Raw genomic sequence first — 21192 nt, 5'->3', positions numbered from 1 at the left:
CACATCGCAGGCGAATGAGCACCCCTCGGCTCCCAGCCCTGGCTACAGCCTCAGGGACGCCCTCCCCTGCAGGGCCCCGGCGCAGAGCTCGGCTCTCTCCCGCAGCGTGCTGGCCTCCTCGGCGCCCCCGTGGGCCTGCCCGCCCTTCAGCAGGAAGTGGCTGATGAAGAGCTTCAGGCCCTCCCGCAGCAGGCCCAGCGCGGGGCTGTCGGACACTCTGAGGAGGAAGGAACACGCGTCAGTGACCAGCCTGCCCCCACCTCAGCCCTAGGGACCCCGAAGCAGGGGACGTACCTAGTTTCCCTCTGGTCAGAATTCTCAAATAAGAACTTAATATCCTATCTGTCAGAAATCATTTTCTGTTTGCTATTAGGCAAGTCTCATGTTCCCCAAATTAATGTTCAGGATATTATTAAAATTAAAATGGAAAAGCTACATGTAAGTACAACAAACTTGCTTTTATAAAACAACACAGGTGAAAACAGTTTCTCTCCTCTTTTCCACGTTTTATCGAAAGAGCTGGGAACAAACCTTGCAAAAATTAAACCAAGGTCTTCAACTTCCGTTTCCATGAGCAGCATATGTAACACTTTTCGTAAAAAGTGGACCCTGGGTTTGTCCAATTCACTGAATTCCACGACCTAACAGAGTCCGGATAAAACATAATAAAAGTTACGCTGCTGAGCCAGCTCTGCAGTCATTTCCGACGAGAGTTTGAGTAAAACACGACCGCTCCCCTTGACCCTCAACTAAGGCTGTTTCCAGTGTTACACAGTGAACAGCTGTCATTGGACGCGGGGCCCTGCGACCGCTGGTGCACTGCTGCAGGGCGCGCACACCACTGGTGAGGGCAACTCGGCAGTGCCGAGTCAGGTCCAGGGGGCTGATGGGTACCTAGCGCATCAGGAATCTCATTCCTGGAGTTGAAACGTAGATTATCTCCATGCCTTAAAGAAACTATCCCCTAATTAAAGCCACACACACACACACACACACACACACAATTTACATCCAGAAGAGACTAATTCATATATATAACAATCACAGTATACTTATACAGTGGAATACTATACAGCAGTAATAATATCTAAGGACAAAACTGCAGATTATCAACATGGATAAATTTCAACCTTATGCCAAATTAAATAACTGTAAAAGGACATCAAAAGCCTGGTTAACCACATGCAGACACCTACAGCCAGAGTGCTGCCTACAGCCAGAGACCCGTGAGGTATGGAGGGGCGGGGCTGCTTCAAGGAGTCTCCAGGACCTGCTGCATCTGAGGGACATGCCACATCCTGTTCCATTCTGAGCTCAAACTCAAGTGAACCGAAGGCAAGACTCCCCCCAGCAAGGAGAAGGCACTAGCTCTCTGTGTTGTAAATTCTCCCCAGTTCTGGAATGTGGGACGAGGCTCTGGCCCTCATTTTCAGTACAGTAGCCAAAACCCAAGGGCACATCTCTAAGGAACATGCAGTTAACTCGACAGGCGCTCTGGTGAACAAATACATAAACACAGACAGGAAACCGCAGCCAAGCCTGTCCCAAGGATCAGGAAGCAGAAGGCCAGAGGCCGGGCCCCCAGCTATCCCTGACCCTCAGCTTCTCTCATAGTCCACACCGTCAGGACCCCCAGACCCCCAAGGTCCTACTGCCCAGGCCACCTTGACCCGCCTCTCATGTCTAGGCTTCGCTGTCCACCCCGGACCACCTCCAGAGCATCTGCATTTCATCGTCTCTGACGAGTCAACGTGGGAATTCGACAGGGGCGAGGATGCCCCTGCTCTAAAAGATGTGCCACAGCCAAGGGAGGAGCAGCAGAAGCACAGCTTCTGTACAGCTCCCACATCCCCACTTCTTCCTGACGGAGCAGCGGCCACCGCGGGACTCATGATGGCCTGTACATGGACCGCAAGTCCCGAGACTGATTCATGTAAAGGAGCAAACAACTGTAATGGCGCCTTGAGCTACCAGGCAAATTTACACTGTGTGCTCATCTGGCGATTTCCTATGACGGTCTGATAATGAGAGTGTTTTTCAGGTGAGTCAGGGTTGAAGGAAACGCACATTCTTAAGGTACCAAACATACAGAATTACACCTGGCCCCTGAACTCGGCTTTGGACTGTGCAGTCCACTTACATGAGGACTTTTTTCACTAAATACGCACTGCAGGACCACACGCTCCAAAGCTGGTTGAATCCTCACGTGTGTGTGGCACCAGGATACGGAGGCCGACTGTAAAGTTACACTCGGACTACGACTGTGCAGGGGTCGGCGCCCCTGACCCCCATGTGGCTCAACGCTCAACTGTACACTACCATTTTCAGTGCTTCAAATCATCTCGCACATTATACACACCTTTAAAATGGAAAGTGGCAGTGACTTTGTCTTCAACAAGTGGGCCACCAGGTGAACCAAATTAGAGAAGTTAGTGGCTGGTAGAGTTTCTAAGTCCCGAAATTTGTCCCATATGCTGAACTGGAATGTCATCTAATATAAAACAAAGAAAAAAAAAGTAAAATTCAACAAATTATTAGAATAAATCACTAAAAATATAATCCAAAGGTACTATACTTATTTACTTAAAATATCCTAAAAATCAAGACCTTTTAGAAGCAACTACACTCTCCTTTCCTATATACAGTAGTTTGAAATAGCTTCACAGTAATTTCTATTGCAGTATTTTCCCTTAAATCAGCAGAAACATTAGAAAAAGATGGTGCAACATAAACCAGAGGCACTCGCCGATTAAGCAGGTCGTGACCCCTCATCTGTGACAGGGAAAGGTGACATGGGGACACGGCTCAGGTGGTGCCCACCCTCTGCACACAGCTCTTGGCCGGGGTGGCCCCTGACCCAGGGCCCACATCCCAGGTGGGCCAAGCCAGCCAGAGTGGTTAGAGAGGAGAGTGGGACACAGGCAGCCTGCCTCCCAGCTGTCACCTGAAAGCTCCTTGCGTAGTCACAGAACTTGCCCGCCAGGAACGCGTAGAAAGGGTTGTACGTTCTCTCTTGCAGACAGCAGTCTACGAGGACGTGAACGATTTCTCTCTCCTGCTGATCCTTAAGCCCCAGCCTGTAAGACAGGAAGAGGGAGGACTAAACCTCCACTTTGCCAAATTTTAACAGCTTTAAGGCAGAAATCTTTCAGAGGAACACATCCTGCCTGGCAGTTTGGTTAAGTGGGCCGGGTAGCAGGACTGGAGCTCCAGGCCCGGCCCCAGCCTCTGGCCTCAGGGTTTCCAACAACGTGGCAGAATGAGGTGACCCCAGGCTCTACAAAGGCCTGTCACTGGTGACCGACCGACTAGAAATAGGGCCTCAGCTGTGGGCCCTTCCTGTTTTTTCTTTTTTCTAAAACGTATGGTCTGGTTTGCAAAATCTGGTTTGGTTTGTAAAAATCCATCCTTTTAGTGCATAGTGTTGACTTTGGACAAGGATTCGTAGCCCTACAGCATTTCCCCTGCATTTCCTTCTGAATTTGAAGCAAATAAAGGAAAATTAATTATTAGACTTTTTAGACGTACTTTGTACACAGATGCTTTTCAATCTCATTACAACTAATTACAGAAGTTGTAATATAATTACAACGAAATTAAACAGGAAGTTTAATTTAGACGTAATCGGAAAGACAACTTTAACAGGAAGGTTTTAAGCAACTCATGACAACAGCCACTGGGAACTGTCAGGTGGTCACCTGATTTTTTCCAATCAAAACAGATCATAAACTGTCCTGATCTGGAGCTACCAGCGGTCAGTTAGCAGGAGCTGGACTACAGCCCGTGGCGCGGGGCAGCGGGTGGGAAGGGGCAGGGCCCCGGCCTCCACGACATGGCACCCAACTCAACAACAGAGCAGAGGCTCGCACACAGGCTTACTTCAGGAGCTTCTCGAACGCGTCCAGAAAGTCTTCACTAGTCATAACTGTACAAAATATGTTTCTCCTGATGTCGGTGTTCATTCTCTGCTTTCGGGCGAGCTCCAGTATCTTCGAGCTAACCTGGAAAGAGGGACGACCGGGCGTAGATCATACAGACGTTTCAGTGAATGCTGTTCTTTGGTTTAGCGTAGTTACTAAGTTTCTAAGAAGTAATACGTGTAATTCTGTGGCTTGACCCAAGGCTAACTGTAAGGTACGCGTAAATACATGTATGTAAACGCGGAACCTTTATTCTTGAGCAACCCCCCCACACCCTCATAAAGGAAAAATAGCAAGAGGCAAAGCAAGCCCACGAGGAGAAAACCGCTTGATCTGGGAGGCTTCGTGGGAGCAGTGGGTCCGCCAGTCCAAGTACCAGTGGAGTGAAGGAGAGGTACGCGCTGCAGCTGAGGGGAGGGGGCCAGGACGGCCAGGAGGGCGGGGAGGCCAGGGTGCCTGAGTGATCGTCCTGCGTTGCCCTCACTCCGCTAAACGTTTAAGTCCCTTTCCTAACATTTTGAGACTTTAAAAAGAAATAACAGAAATGGAATTAAATGATATCACAAAGCAGTAGCTATTTCTATAAGGTCTTCAAATAAACCCAGGGAAAGCCGCGTGGGGACACAGGTCACACGCTAGGTGGTGGCGAGCACGGGCCGCGTACCGTCCCCGTGAGCTGCTTCCGCGGGGTCTTCTGCTGACTGCTGTCGATCATCGGGGCGCCACTCCACGCGGACCCCACAATCCACCAGCGCCCGGTCTGCTCGGCGTTCAGGACGCTGTCCCAGGAGACGCGGAGCTGAGTCTCTGTCCCTGAGCCAGCGCCTCGCAGCTGATTGAGAAAACAGCAGCCAGTGGAGGCCGCGGCACCTCAGAGCCTGGGCAACAGCGACCCTGGCTCTTTCCAGCTCGGATAACAACGTTTCTGGTGCGTGAAAGCTGTGATGGGTCACTGACAGCTGGGACAGTTAACCAGTTAGGAATAATGCCAAAGTTCGAGGTAAACTCTCACTGTGTGTGTTTGGGCTTTGTGGGTCTATCATCCAAAACACTTGTCTTAGAACAGCTGTCACGGGGCGGGGGTGGGGAGAGAGGCTCAGACTCGGGCAGGAGGCGCGCCCCAAGGGCCGGCAGTGAGGACTCCACCAGCAGGGGCCTGGGACCTGCCAGAGGAGGTCACTCTGGGTCTGACTGGTGCCCGGGCCGAAGGGCACGCCTGGGGGCCCCACGCTGAGAAGCTCTGGGGAGCTTAAACAGATGAGCCCCCCCACTCCCCAGGCTGGCCTCTCTGATCCTGGTGGGACCCCGGCCCGGGCCCTGTTCCAAAGTGATCAGAGGTCCTCCCGCGATTCTCTGGCGCGGCCGAGGGCAGAGGGCTCAGCGTGGGGCGCACGCAGCTCACACGGAGGGTCGCCCCACAGAAACGTGCAGTTGCCTTTCACATCTGGGAACCCCCGCTAACCAGGCGGGCACCTGACCTGTGGCTCCACCGCCCTCCAGAACTTCATGGGGGTTGGCGCAGACCCGGCCGCCTGCGCAAATGAGCCCTCACCCCGCCCAGGAGTTCCCATGACACCTCCCATGAAGGAGGGTGCCTACCAGGGCTCTCTGCAGCTTCCGCAGCCTCTCCAGGGGCTCGGGGTCGTAGCCCGGGATCTTCCGCATGTCGTTGTTCTTCAGGGCCAGCAGCGTCTCCAGCATGAAGCGAACCTGGAGACAGATGGGAAAAGCCATTATCTCAAATGCCAGAAACCAACGATGCTTCACCGTGGGGAGAAAGACACCGCCTCTGCGCACATGGTCACCGCCGCCGAGGACGGGGCAGGGGCGCCTCTGGGAGAGGCCGCACCGACCTCAGCAGCCGCCCAGGCCTCCCCGGCCGAGAACAGAAATGCCTCCCCCGCCCCGCAGGCCGAGAACACGCCCGGGCCGTGCGCCCTTCCGCCCCCACCGGCCCCCGGTCTCAGTCGCCCTCCTCCCCCACCACGTCTGCAACCCCTTCCCACTCCTGGCTTTTTGCTTTCCTAACTTTTAAACTGGAAATTACATCGTACTTAGAGAAGACTTTCAAGAACAGCACAAAGACTTCCCACAGACCCTGTCTGAGATTCCCCCCAAAGTTCACTTCAGCTGAGACAACTCACATGCCAAGCGTCCACTGGGCACACTCGGGGCTGTGCAGCCGTCACCACGATCAGTTTTAGCACGTTTCCATCAGCGCTCAAGGACTCCAAACCCACCCAGTCACTCCCCAGCCCAGCTCCTCCAGCTTTAGGCCAGCCCGAGCCAAATGCCTGTGTCTACCGTGTCTGTTTTAAACGTCACCCCTGAGCATTCAACACAGGGACAGGGTCTTCACTGGGACCCACCCCCATGACTTCCTCTCCCACCTGGAGCCGCACCCCGCCCCCTTACACAGCAACTCCACCACCACCTCTGCGGCCCCCAGGACCCTCAGGGGGCTCGGCCCACACCTCCCTCCTCACAGCTAACCCGAGCCCGCACCTCAGCATTTCAAAAACGGGCCAGTCTTCCTGCCCAGTCTGTGTGTCCTGAACAAACTACTGCCCACCTGCAGGCCCAAGCTGGTACCTGGGGTGACCTCTGACCCCGCCCTCTCTCCCCTCCCCTCCACCAAGTCTGGCCACTTCTGCGTCCTACACCCACGTCCACTGCAACTCTGCTGATCATCGCCCCACCCCCCGAGGTGGCTTCTCTCTCTTTCCTACGCTGTAGCCAAAGTGACCTCAGCATGAAAACCTGCTCAGAGCCCTTCACGTGCCTCTGGGATAAAATTCCAGTTCCCTGCGAGGCTTACGAGGCCCCGAGGCCGGCCCCTGCCCTGCGCCCCGATGCCTCCCCACAGGGACGCTTTCCTTTCTCCTCACATGAGCCCTCGCCCCGCCCAGGGGTTCCCATGACTCTCCGTGCCCCTCAGTCTGCAGACCAGCAAACGAGGTAGCCACCACGAGTCCCACTTTCCAGACGGGGAAACCGAGGCCTGGAAGCCTTGGTCCCTTCGCTGCCGAGTGGAAGAGCCAGAAGGCCGAGCGGGCTAAACCCCCGCCCCGCGCCCCAGGCCTTCCCAGTAAACCGCTTCTGAATGGCGGAATGTTACGTAGATCGATTCTTAAATTCACAAGAGTAAAGACACGAGGTTCGCTCACACCATGAAGATGAAACCACAAAACCAGATGAGGCAGAAGATAACAGGGATCATTACGAGACGAGATGCACTATGTACCCCAGATACTCATGTCCAAGTTCTGGTCAGTGTGAGCGGTTAGGCAGTCAGGAAGCAGGTCACGTGACGCACTCATACCCTGGTCTGGTCCCGGAACTCGCCGCCTGCCCCGCTGGCTTTGGCCTGGGCCTCAGTGATCAGCTCCTTAAGTGACAAAGCATCATCTTTTCTCAAGGAGAAGCCCACATTTCTCAGCATTAACAGGATCAGTTCGATATCTTTTTCTGTGAAAGTTCCAATAAGTTTTCTCAAAATGTCAAAGATGAGGAGAGACTGCACCACGCGGAAGTTATATAAATGGGCGATGATGGTGAACAGGTTGTCACATTCTTTCCCGTCACATCCGCTTTTATAGACGTCAGCAAACTTCCTCACCACAGCCTCCAAAAAGTGCGCACCGACCTGGATGAAGAACAGAAAAAACATTACTGCAAACGTGTAAGAATCAAGTTAGCAAGTCATTCTCAGGGGTCCTTCTTTTAACTTCAACGCATGTTGAAAGAATTAGTACTTTTAAAATAAACACATAAAACGTACATGTGGCAGGATACGAACTCCAGCAGGGCAAAACCTCTAAAAACACAAGTCTGAGTGCCCAGTGCTTTACAGAGGAAAACACCACACCACACACGACCCAGAGCAGGGTGCCCAGCGCACACCTTCCCTCGAAGTGCACCTTCTTGTCCTTAAAATCAACGAGGTGCTGTTTCTGGCCCGCAGCCATTCTGGTTCCTTGGAAAAATGAAATCCTTAAGAATGTTAAGGGCACATCCGTATCTCTAAAAATGCACTACTATCTAACACGGCTCACTTCTCCAGCTTGGTTGGGCCTGGAGGGAGAAGACGGGAGTGGGCGCCCGGCGGTGGCAGAGCAATGGCGACTCTCCAGCTGAGACACGGGGACGCGGATCCCCGCAGCCGTGCTGGACCCTTGAAGGCGGACCGGGCCCAGGAGTCACCCAGCGACAGAACTAGAGGGTGTGGCCACTCACTGGACGGGAAAGATCAACCTTCTGTGTAACAGCAGCTGATCGAGCTTCTGACGGGGACGGTTCATCTGTGAGCAGCAGCAGAAGTGCGGGCTGGGTGAAATCACTGTAACCTACAGGGCTTCCCCGCCGTCCAGCGGTTAGCGCTCCGCGCTTCCACCGCAGGGGCACGGGTTCAAGCCCTGGTCGGGGAACTAAGATCCCACATGCCGTGGGGCAAGTAAGCCTGTGCTCCAGAGCTCCTGCGCCACAACTAGAGAGAAGCCCGCGCGCTGCAATGAAGATCCCACGTGCTGTGACTAAGACCCGACCCAACCAAATACACAGATAAATAAAAATAAATTTCAATAAAATTTTGACAGAAAGCTCTTACAATATGACCTCGGCTAGAGGAGAAGATCGTGGCCCAGAGGTTTCTCTAGGGAGGGTGACGGAGCCTGCAGTGGGAGGAAGGGCGGAACTCTAGCCACTAGCCACGCAGAGGCTCACAAGCACCACCTTGGCGAACTCCCGCAGCCAGGCTCCTGCACACGCTCCCAGCCTGAAGCCGCTCCCAGCCTGAAGCCGCCAGACCAAGCCCCCAGGGGAGGGTGGGCAGGCAGGTCGCCAGGTGGCTGGCCTCCCCGCCCAGCACTGCCCTCACTGCTGAGCCTCTAGCAGATGGAAGGAGAAGGCCTTCTAGCAAGTCTGTGCTCTTTAAAGTAAGCCCCAGACAGGGCCACTCTGTAAGACCCCAAATGGTTTTCAAGACCATAATTGTGAGCAAGTCCTACAAAAGTGGGAGGGGTGTGAAGAGCGCGCGGCAGGGGGAGGCAGGGCCCCGGGGACCGTCCACAGCCCGGCCTTCAGGGGCTTTGCTGCGTTTGCAAAGTGGGGCTAAGTAAATACCTGCCCCACTCATCCTGCTGGGAGTCCCAAGGACTTACACCAGGGGATCAGACTTGCAGTGACATTTTGCTGCCGAGGCCTGTTCTTGGGAGGAGGGCAATCAGAAGGCAGAGAAGCTCAACACCACCACTGAAAGATACTGTCCCACGTAAAGATCCTAAGGGATCATCAAGTTCTCTGGTGAATATGAAGGTCGTCTGGAAAATCACACCTCGCTGGCCTACTCACCCACTCATGCATCTACCTTCGTGTAAAGTCCTGTAACCAGGCCGATGTCCCTCAACAACCCTGCAAGCAGCCACACGGAGGGAGTGGATGCTGACCAGGAAGGTTATGATCTCACTGTGGGAGGTGATAGAAGAGGACCCGGGACGAGGTGGGCCTCCCTGATGCCAACACAAGGGTCACTGACCAAGGACCAAGAACATGGGGCGGGCCGGATGGCACGGGGATGCTATTTTCTCAGCAGCACCTACTAGGTACCAGGCACCGCACAGGAGGTGCTTTAGACACGCTGTCCACTGAATCCCGACAAAGGCCCCACTTCACAGACACGGGCATGTCTGTGGCCCACCCAGGGGCACCAAGGCTCCAAGCCCAGGCACTGTCATGTGTCCCCTTGCTTCATGCCCAGTTTTACCTCACATTCTGATGGCCTCTCGCCCAACACAAAGCCCTGTGCTCTGAACACCTGAAACAGTCACTGTTACCGTGGGGAATACAGAGAAGATGAAGGCAAGTCCACGATGTCAGTCCAGAGGGACAGAACTAACAGACAATAAGGTCATGTCAGAAAGGACCAAGCGCAAAAGCAGAAGTTGGCCAACATCACGTAACTGCCGAGCGTGGTTTAGGATGATACAATACAGACAAGGTGGCCTTGAGCCGTGTCAGCTGATCACTGACACAAGCAGCACGTGGACAGCTAATGGCTGGAGAGAGGCAGCCCTACCTCGATGCCAACTGTGCAGTGAAGAATGCTGACCAGGAGGACATGCTCCATCACCAGCCTGGCGGGCATGGCCGCGTCCGGGGCGCAGGCGCTCAGGAGGACGCCCGTCAGAGTGTCATTCATGTCCTTCCTGCTGTGGCCCATGTACAGCTCCTCCAGCTGGCCACTGATGGAGGTCAGGTTCGGCTCACTCAGCCTGCAGACAGTTGGAAAGACAGAGCGACAGTGCTGTTTCAAATCAAGAAGTGTTTTATTAGGTCAATTAAAAAAAATTGAAAAAGTTATTAATACTTCCAATAGATCCTCTTTTGTTTATGTATTTGATGCATGAACAATTCTTATCCTGTCCCAATAATCCAGTATATATGTACATAACACAGAATCTTCTGGAATCTTCAAATAACATTAACTGCTGTCCTTCCAGCTGAAATGCAGCCACAGTAAGGCACATGCAGGATTCCCTTCAAGACCACAGAGACTGTGATGAGGATACTCCACTGATATCCTTACCTGATCTCCCCAGGCAGAGGGAGGGAACCATCGTTAGCACATCCGTATGTACTGTTGGAAAAAATCCCAACTTTTCCATTTTCTGCTGGCACAAAAATCTTTTATTTCCTAACATGGAGATAAGGGCTCTACTGGGTGGGGATGGGAGGACGTATATGCACTGCAGCTGTGCTAACTCTGAACATCAAATGGCATGTTCAGTAAAATTCCAGGATGTACCTAGAAGAGTGTTTTAACTAAAAAGAAATTAAAAAAAAAAAAAAAGGCAATGCAGGCTTTGGTTTAATTCCCAGAACGATTCCTGTGTTTTTAGAAAAGAGACAACTTCTTGAAGTGACACAACACACTGCCTCGAGGTTACCTGTTAATCAGACCTTTGACCTGTTTCTTGAGCCTCTCTAGTTCTTCCTTTTTCTGGGCATCCACTGTCTCCTCTTCTCGCCTCACGTGGGGTGGGATGTACTTTCCACCATTTTCACAAAGACTCTGCTTGAAAGGACAGAAATAAATTACAAAAAAAGTACACTGACTACACCCCACCTTTCCCCTTGCTACACTCACACTTAGATATTAAGTTCCCAAGAACTGGGAGAGCCTGTCACTACTGACTACGGCTGCTTCATGAGCATCAGCTATTTCCCGAGTGCCCACCCTAGTCCTGGACACGCACGCCACGGCCCGGACGATGGACATCATTATTTACATTAACATCAACACTACATTTCATCACCTCACTTTTCCCTCTGTAACTCTTCAGACTTGGCTGCGCCCCCCGCCCCCTTGTCTACCCGACAGAGCCCTGTATTCTACACTTCTGCCAGCCTCAGTTCACAGTAGGCACGGCAGCACACGAACACCTAAATTAAGTGCATCACCAGTTTTGGAGGAAAAGCGGTCCAAAGTAATTTCAAACCTCTCAAAACCAATATCTAAATTTACATGATAAAATCAAAATCAACCCACTGCTCACTATTTTCTAGATTTTCAACTGAGAGGATTACAAGTCATCACCACCGACCAACACTCCCTGACAAGCCTTTAGGAGACAGACATTTGTAAGGCGTGCTCCTTGTTGTCAGGCTTTAAGCTTAGCTGGAGAAAGCACATTTTCATACACAGAAACTTAATCTTGAGACACCCGTTAGTATGTCAGTTACACCTCCACAGGCTATGAAAGAGACTTGGGAAACGGTCAAAACTTAAAGTGCTAAGAGAAAACTGATAGCACTTGAGCACTGCTCACAGAGTGCCAGGTGCTAAGACACCAAGGACAGAAATGAAAGACCCTCCATATCCTTCAGGAGGGGAAAGATCCCCAAAGATGTCTGACCTTAACAGATAAACACGAACAGTGAGAAACCGAGGAAAGGCCTTTGCAGACAGAAGAAATAATACACTCAGAGGCAGAAGGGTGAAATGGTGAGAAGTGGAGAAGGAAACACAAGCAATGCCATAAGGCCGCCTTCAAGGTGCGTGTGCAGGTAAAGCTGTTTTAACAGGCCAGGGGTCGGCGCGTGAGGCCTTGTCTGCTCTGCTGTGGGTTCTAAATCTGGTCGTCAGTGTGAGACTGTATCCAAGGGAGTCTCGGAGATCAGCTCTGTGTTTTAGAAGGATCCACTCCAGGAGCAGCTGGACAGAAAAAGGACTAGGTGTGGGCAGAGGGGACGCAGGGGTGTTGCAGGAGTCCCCAGGGTACACGGGAGGTGGGAACAAAGCTTGGGGGAGGGGAGGCAAAGTCAGGTTTGGAGACTGAGGCAGTAAACCGAGTGAGGATGTGGCCTTGGGACAACGGTGGGAACGGCCGGCAAGTCCCTGGGATAGAAAGGTCTCTAGGGATGTTTTCTCCCTGTCTCTTTATTGTGGAAATTTAAATAACCCGACAGACCCACGCTCAGCTCAAACAATTATCAATACATCAACGGTGTCACTTCTGTCCCATGCTCTGCCCCCACCCGTTATTTTCAAGGAAATCCCAGAGGACTCAGATTGTTCACAATCTAATACCGTATCGTTTGCGCCAACATCCTCTGCGGAACTTTCACTCCTCTCTTCATCTTCGGCAAAACGGACTCTCTTCTTCCTCCCTTTCTCCTTCGATCTCCCTTCCGCTCCTCCGGCTTCTAGCTGTCCCTCTCCTGCATCCTGCTGGCCCCCCTCCTCGCTCTGCGCTCCCGCGTCTGCTTCCCGCTCGCCTTCGTCTTCCACATCCTGCTCCTCCCGTTCGTCCTCGGTGTCACCTTCGGGGAGTGTCTGTCCCGCATTCTCCTCCTCCTCCTCACTGCTGCTTTCATACCAACCACTACTTTTCCCAGAGTCCAGGGCTCCCAGGATGTAGTCGAGCCCATCGCGGGCAAAGCTAAGAGGCACGGAGCTTCCGTCGCCCTTATTTCTGCGCTTGTTCAAGCCGAGGCACCGCTCCAGCTTTCGGATCTCTCGGTCCTCCTCCTCGTTGGCCGCCAGAAGTGCCCGTTTCCGGGCAGCGGCGGCGGCTGCGGGGGCCTTGGTCCTGCCGAGGGGATCCCTGGCCTGGGCCTGGCCGGCCTTGGCCGGAACCGGGGGAGGCCGCAGCCCCTCGGACGGCCGCGAGGCCCGCCGTGGGGACGGCTGGCCGTCCTCCTCCTGCGTCGCCTCCGCCCGGGGGCCGCTCGCTCCCCCGGCTCCGCCGCCGCCCGGGCCCGGGCCCTGCGCGGGGCCGGCCGTCCTCTGGAGCCGGCGCGCCTTCCTCAGGTGCCGCTTCTCCTTCCTCAGCTCCCTGCGGCTTTTCCTCCCGCCCGGGCGCACGCGTCCCTGAGCCCGGGACTCCTCGCGGCCGCCGGGGGTCTCGCCCTCCGAGGTCGCCTGCACGAACTCCTCCACTGCTAGCTTTAGCCGCTTCAGGGCCCCCTCCCCGCCGCCCCCAGGCCCGCGGCGCGGCCCGCGCCCGGCTCGGCGCTTCCCGCGGGCCATGTGCCCCCGGAAACCGCTCGAGAACAGGGCAGCAGCTCTCGTAGACGCCACTACTTTCCAAGACGCGCCGACGCGCGACTTCCGGTCGGGGCCAGACTTCCGGGCGGAGAGCGGCGCGCTGCGCGGGGCGGGGCGGCGCCCCCTGCTGGCGGGAGGGCGGCAGCGCAGGGAACCGCGCGGCATCAAACGGTGCGTGCTCTTAAAAAGCTGTAAACTTTAACTTCCGAATGAGCACAAATACATTCTCGTTTAAAAACGAAAACTTTAGAGATTATGGTAAAGAAGGTTCCTAACGACGTTCCAGAGTAGTGACCGCGCTTACGGGGTAGGGGTAGGGGTGGGGGTGGATCCTTGCGGACGCGTGTGCGGGTCGAGCGCGGGTGGAGCCATGGGAGCCACGCGGTGTGTTCCTTCGTGTTGCTCACGGGAAGCTTGGTCCTGAGCTCACTGCTCCTTTCACTCAACCTCAGGCCTCAGGTCCCTCCGAGCTCCGCGTAATGACGCACCTGTCCCTTATTAGGATTGCTGGGATTCCCTGGGATGATGTTCCCTGATTACCGGTCCATGGACAGCCGCCCCCTGGGGTGACTGGTACTCCACCCCCACCCTCGAGTTCAAGTCCGCTGGAATTTGTGGACGTGCCCTCATGTGGAAATAGGGCCTTTGCAGATGCAAAGTTAGGAGAAGGCCCTGCTGGATTGGGCAGGCCCTACATCCAAAGACAGGTGTTCTTAAGAGGGAAATTGGGGCTCACAGCTCACACACAGGTAGAAGGCCATGCGATGCCCGAGGCAGCGATGGCGGAGATGCTCCTCGAGCCCAGGGACTCCAAAGATTGCGGCCACATCAGAAGCTGGAGGAGGCCTGGAGCAGGTCCTGTCCTGCAGCCCTGGGAGGGACCCACCCGGAGGGACCCACCCCGCCTACACCTTGATTTCCGACTCTCAGCCTCAGGACCGAGACTCTATATGTCTAGGGGGTTTTTTTGTTTTTTTTTTAAGTTATTTATTTTTTTTTGCTGTGTTGGGTCTTCGTTTCTGTGCGAGGGCTTTCTCTAGTTGTGGCCAGCGGGGGCCACTCTTCATCGCGGTGCGCGGGCCTCTCACTATCACGGCCTCTCTTGTTGCGGAGCACAGGCTCCAGACGCGCAGGCTCAGTAGTTGTGGCTCACGGGCCTAGCTGCTCCGCGGCATGTGGGATCCTCCCAGACCAGGGCTCGAACCCGTGTACCCTGCATTAGCAGGCACATTCTCAACCACTGCACCACCAGGGAAGCCCTTATATGTCTGTTTTAAGCTGCCTGGTTTGTGGTGTTTTGTCAACTGGGTGATTTGTACTGGGAAACGAATACAACAGACGGGAAGTTGGGAGCTGGGGACCAACAGTACTCAGGGCTTAATGGTGCCCAGCAAAGAAATCTTCCTGGAGGGACCAGAGTGACACCTGGATGGAAGTTCAAGCCAGGGCTCCGGGCTCGGTTCAGACCCTGACCTCACTGTTGTGTGACCTGCTCAACCCACTGAGACTCAGCATCCCCGTCTGCGGAGTGGGGTGATCAGAGTGCTCGTCCCACAGGGCTGTCATAAAATTAATCAGATTTTTTTTTTTAGGTAAGAAGTGGATTTATTTATAGAGAAACACACTCCTCAGAAGGTGAGAAAGGCCCCAGGGTATGGTGGTGTCAGTTTTTATGGGGGTGCGTAATTTCATAGGCTAATGAGTGAGAGGAATATTCCAGCTATTTTAGGAAGGGGTGGGGATTTCCAGGATTTGGGCCACCGCCCACTTTTTGATACTTACTGGCTGACTTTGGAGCTGTCGTGGTGCCTGTGGGTGTGTCATTTAGCTTGCTCCTGTGTTAAGGTAAGCGTGTACTGAGGCTCAAGGTCTAGTGGAAGGCACTTGTCCGCCATCGTGGACCCATTTGGTTCTAATCAGTTATGTCATGTCCTCAGGCTACGTCATTCTTGTGCCCGGCCCCCTCCCCTCCTGCTTCATCCCGGCCCCACCCCGCAGAGATTTTACTCCCATATTCTTATGGGAAGCTGAAGGGCAATGGTCTGTCTTCTGTAACTGCTTCAAGCCTGGGTAGGGGCGTTGACCCTGCCTGTCAGGGAGTAAAAATCTCTGGGTGCCTGATCTAGGGGCCCCAGGGGCAGGGCAGCTCCTTGTTTTAAGTCAGTATGGGCTGTATTCCTTGCATAGCCATCATCTTGGTGTGAAACTGTTGTAACTGCTTCCATAGCCTTTCTATGAATCTCCTTGGTGATGAAGCACTTTTTGTAACAGCATCAGAGTACAAAAATATCTATAAATAACAAAGGACTTAAAGGGCATGGTTAAACATCTGATTACAGGGCTTCCCTGGTGGCGCAGTGGTCAAGAATCCGCCTGCCAATGCAGGGGACACGGGTTCGAACCCTGGTCAGAGAAGATCCCACGTGCCCCGGAGCAGCTAAGCCCGTGTGCCACAACTACTGAGGCTGCTCTCTAGAGCCCACGAGCCACAACTACTGAAGCCTGCAGGCCACAACTACTGAAGCACTCGCGCCTAGAGCCTGTGCTCCACAACAAGAGAAGCCACCGCAATGAGAGGCCTGCGCACCACAACAAAGAGTAGCCCCCACTTGCCACAACCAAAAAGAAAGCCTGTGCACAGCAACCAAGACCCAACACAGCCAAAAATTAATTAATTAAAAAAAACCCAAACATCGGATTACAGTGTAATCGATAAAGAAACATGGTTACAATAAGCAGGATTACGAATGATTACATTTAACTTAACATACCGAATAATCCTAGTTAAATATTTCTCTTTAAGATACCTCAGGGGCCCTCTAAAGTACCTCAAAGTTAGCTGGAATTCAAAAAAAAAACAACTAAAATTTGATATTTGGGAAGTTTGTCAAAAAGTTTTAAAACACTTGGTCAAATAAGATCATAGGTCACTGTGAGACAATACTTATTCCTTAACCAAAGTTACAAAAGAGCTCAAGAGCAAATACAGATCACTTAAAGGCAAAGAAACTCATACTATTTGTTATTAAAAGCAGCATTTCAAGAAAACTTTGGAGGGAGAAACCAAATCGAGTCTTGTCCCAGCCCACTCCCAACAAAATCCACTTACCCAACTAAATTTAATCCAATCTTAAAAAATCCTGATCATGGGCTTCCCTGGTGGCGCAGTGGTTGGGAGTCCGCCTGCCGATGCAGAGGATATGGGTTTGTGCCCCGGTCTGGGAGGATCCCACATGCCGCGGAGCGGCTGGGCCCGTGAGCCGTGGCCGCTGAGCCTGCGTGTTCGGAGCCTGTGCTCCGCAACGGGAGAGGCCACAACAGTGAGAGGCCCTCGTACCGCAAAAAATAAAAAAAAAAAAAAAATCCTGATCAACTCTTTTCAGTATTTTTTTTCTCATTCCTCCTACCTTCTTTTACTGAAAACATACATCTTACTTTCCTTATACGTTTTTTTTTCCACATTGAGTTACTTTTCTTGTTGACAAATTTATAACAGATAAAGGTTTTATTTGACCTCCAGTAAACCGAGGTACAACAGAAGTGTTATACTCAACATTGATGACTCTAAAGACATGTCTATGTTAATGAAACCAACAAGCTCAAGCCTCCTCCAATATCAGATATCAGTTTAGTACTGAATATTTTCCAGATGACATGGACCTGGAATTCATTCTGGCCAGATTATTTTCTGAGTATATATAAGTGCTTAATTTTTTAAAAAAGCCAATTAAGTAGAGCTCTTTTACGAATTAATTTTTGGCAATACCATACACCGACAACACATGTATAGATACATATGAACACACAAACCAACACAGAGGCCTCATAGTTCCCATTCCAAAATTTCAGTCCTGAGTCAGGTACAACATAAAACCCATCAGTTACAAGGGGTTGGATTCAAATTGGGCTTCTGGTAGATGGAACAAATCAAGGTCACCTATCCAGATGGCTAAACCCTTTGTACTAGTGTTTACAGAAAAGACATTTAGGATTTCTATTTATCCTTGACAAGTAAAGTTGTAAGTTACTCTCTTTATTAAAATTTGCATTTAAAAAGATGGCAGACCCCCACCCACCCCCATTTGCACTGAGAAAAGAAATTCTGGAGTTTTGTCTCCTAGAATAAAGATAGAGTGGAATAGAGAGAAAGGAGAGAGAGACAGAGAGACCTACATTATGTATGTATATATCTCGAGGGGGGAGAGAGTGGGCAGGCAGGGAGCCAGAAGGAAGCAGGGCTGGGCGGCGGCAGCTTGGACCTTCACCCTGTCCCACGGGGGCCGCTGCGGTGAGGGTCCTGAGGCTGCCACCCACCCTCCCCTCCCACCATGCCCACCCACCCTCCGGTGCAGACGCCCACACCCACACTCGGCCTTTCAACTCAAAGGTCCACCTTGGGGGAGGGCCCAAGTGGGGCTCGTGCCTTTGCCCAAATCCCCGTGCCTCGGACCCTGCACTTTGACCCAGGCTGGAGCTGAAAGACCCTCCACCTGGCCCAGCCAGCTCTGTGGGAGGGAGCTGGGGGTCCTGGTCCCAGGGGGCCTCCCCGGTGACATTCCCTCGGGGCCCTGACGCACTCACCGAGACGCCCCCCATCTCCCTCGGACTCTGGGGCGGGGGTCTGGCTGGAGTCCTTCCAGCCCAGCTGCCAAGTGACCTTGTCCCAGCTCCCTCTCCCCAAGCTGGCTTGAGTGTGCGTGTGTTCGTGCTGAGGTTCTGTGTCATAGTGCAAATATAAACAAATAAAGGAAGACAGTTTAAAAAGATAAAAAAAAAAAAAGATGGCAGAGATAAGGGTTCCTGAGAAAACCAGATAGGACATTTGCATCTCAAAGGTACAGGCAAGCTCCTCCTAGGATGACTTTGTTTTCCCTTTGTTTAATACCTGCAAGCCTCTTAAGAGAAATAGGGAAGGGACTTCCGTGGTGGCGCAGTGGTTAAGAATCCTCCTGTCAGGCTTCCCTGGTGGCGCAGTGGTTGAGAGTCCGCCTGCCGATGCAGCGGACACGGTTCGTACCCCGGTCCGGGAAAATCCCACATGCCGCGGAGCGGCTGGGCCCGTGAGCCATGGCCGCTGAGCCTGCGCATCCGGAGCCTGTGCTCCGCAACGGGAGAGGCCACAGCAGTGAGAGGCCCGCGTAATGCAAAAAAAAAAAAAAAAAAAAAGAATCCTCCTGTCAATGCAGGGGACACAGGTTCAAGCCCTGGTCCGGGAAGATCCCACATGCCGCGGAGAAACTAAGCCCGTGCGCCACAGTGACTGAGCCTGCGCTCTAGAGCCCATGCTCCACGATAGAGTAGCCCCCTGCTCGCCGCCCGTGTGCAGCAACGAAGACCCAACGCGACCAAAAAAAAAAGAAAAAAAAAGATAAATAGGGAAGGTTTTGGGAGAGGTAAAATAAAATTAGTGAGATTTAAAAATTAACTTCTTTCTTTTGTTCCACAATGGAACTGACACCATCCCCCCTGTTCTCCCTAAGCAGCTCTGCGGGGCTCTTGGTTTCTGGTCTGTCCCTCTTCGTCACCTGCACTTTGGGGCTGTGGTCTCCTCACGTGACTACGTGTAAGGGCTCGTTTGGAGTATTAACCGCTCCATCGCAGGCTGAGCCGTGAGCCGTGTCTGATCCGCTCTACATGGAGAGCTCCCCAGACCACTGTGTCCTCAGCTCCTGGAGTGAAGTGACGGGGAGGAAGCGTCTCCCAGCTGGAGCCCCCAGGCCTGGGGCGAGAAGCAGGAGGGGGGGTCCCGGGGCGCGGCCCCCCGCCTTCCTGAGCACCTCCTCCCGGGCCCTGGCCGAGGATGTGGCTGATCCCTGCCGGGAGGGAGAGGGAAGGAGTGAGCAGTGTGGGCTACACGCCCCCCCAGGTCTCCCCAGGCTCTCGTTCCTGGTAAAGCCCTGCAGCCTGTGCCTCTCTCTCATTCAGCAACTTCTCTGGTGCTAATAGCAGCTACCCCGTTTTAACAGGAACCAAATGAATTACATTCACTCATTCCTGCCGGGGGCTCTGAAAGAAGGGGTCTGGCCCCCAGCAGCTGCGCGGAGGCAGCCAGCTTCCAGAATCCTCTGCACCTGCTCCAACCTGGGACCAAGCTTGCTCAGAAGTTTCTTTGCTCTGAAGCCACGACTTCGAAGACTTCGTGGCGGATTGATGTGGGCAAATCTTGGGGTTCTTTTTCAACCCCAAGATCCTAATGTGAAGGAGGACTTTGCAGCGATTCTGGCTGCCTGGCACTTGCAGAAGCTGTGTCTCTCCGAGCCTGGAGGGGTCTGCAGGCGTGAGGGCGCTGGACGGCTGGTACCTTTCCCTGGTCCTGGTGAAAGGGGCTGGCTGGGGAGGAACAGGAGGCTTTAGCATCTGGTTGCAATCATGGAACAGTCCATGAATGACACAGGGGCTGACGCATGTGCAACAGAGGGCCCACGGCAGGTAGTAGGGCAGAACGCTGGCATGTGTGTGCGTGTGTGTGGGCAAGCGGGGCTGGAGAAGTGGGCGAGGCCAGGCCTGGTGTTGATGCTGGGAGCAGTGGGGAGCCGGTGCGGTGTTCTGGGTGGACCCGTGGCTGGGGGGGCGGTAACTGGAACGGGGCTGCGTTTTGAAGCAATGGCCCCGCCGCTGGCGGGGCTGACTGAGGTGGATCGGAACTGATGGGCAGACAGAGGCTGTTGCATCAGACACTTGTTCCCCAGCCTGGAAAAAACTGCTGGTTGCTGACAGCTCTTTAAAATAATAGCACGAATGCTCTATTAAGAGTAACATGATATACAGTTGAAGTGTAACCTTTCACTCTGTGTCTTAGTCCGTTTGGGCTCCTATAACAGAACGCCATGACCTGTGCGGCTGACACTTCAGACATTCGTTCCCCATGGTTCTGGAGGCTGGAAGTCCAAGAACAGGGTGCCAGCAGATCCAGTGTCTGTGGCGACCCGCTTCCTGGTTCAGCGATGGCCGTCTTCTCGCTGTTTCCACCCCTGGGGGAGGGGGGAGGGAGCTCCCTGGGGTCCCATTTATAAAGGCCTGATCCCATCATCAGCGCTTCACCCCCATGACCTCAGCACCTTGCAAAGGCCCCACCTCCTAACACCTTCACTTTGGGGGTTTGGATTAAAAATATGAATTTGGGGGGAAATAAACATTCAGTCCATAATGCTCAGGTTCACAAACCTTTTGTTTCAATGTGTCAATTTATTGATTGCTTATTTTAAGATATTGTTTTTTCTGGTACAAAAATAATTCATGCTCACCGTAAACCCCAGAAATATCGTAGTTAAATGTGTAATGTAGAAACGGGAAGCCCACCTCAAGCTCTTCCTCCCAGAAATACATTTCCTTCCAGATAGTCAAGGCATACATTAACTTGCATTACGATTACTCTTTACCAAAATAGGATGCATCGCTGTGCAGTTTCCCTTTTGCTGTTGATGATACAGCTCAGGTTTTTTTCCCCATGTCAGAAATCTATGTCCCGACAGCAGCGTTGCCTGGAGGCCTGTTGGAAACGCAGCATCACGGGCCCTGCCCAGACCCCCTGGGCCAGAATCTGCATTTATCAGCCTTCCAGGATCCCGGCAGCCTCTCCAGCACATTAACACCTGAGAACCGCGGATTCTGGGTCCCTCACTCTTTTCAACAGCTTTATGGGCATAATTTATGTAACCAATCTGCTAATGGTGAATATTTGTTTCCTTTTAAAAACATCTATGTGTATTTTGCACTATTAAAAAA

General features: G+C 53.0%; 1 protein-coding gene across 1 annotated transcript; it reads right to left on the bottom strand.

Moving 5' to 3' along the window:
• Positions 1-42: 42 nt before the first annotated feature.
• Positions 43-18063, bottom strand: NOM1 (nucleolar protein with MIF4G domain 1; the record flags this gene model as incomplete). The annotated part of the gene is made up of 13 exons (XM_079711892.1): positions 43-217; positions 532-641; positions 2360-2491; positions 2945-3077; positions 3880-4001; positions 4585-4752; positions 5520-5630; positions 7243-7566; positions 9994-10189; positions 10865-10992; positions 12508-13647; positions 14211-14338; positions 17808-18063. The coding sequence occupies 13 exons, from the start codon at positions 18061-18063 to the stop codon at positions 43-45; spliced, it is 3123 nt and encodes a 1040-aa protein (XP_079568018.1).
• Positions 18064-21192: the final 3129 nt, after the last annotated feature.

The sequence above is a fragment of the Hyperoodon ampullatus genome (genome assembly GCF_949752795.1).
Source record: "Hyperoodon ampullatus genome assembly, chromosome: 9".
Classification (NCBI taxonomy): Eukaryota; Metazoa; Chordata; class Mammalia; order Artiodactyla; family Ziphiidae; genus Hyperoodon; species Hyperoodon ampullatus.
Note: the sequence above shows the minus strand (reverse complement) of the source record. Positions and strands in the feature narration are given on the sequence as shown.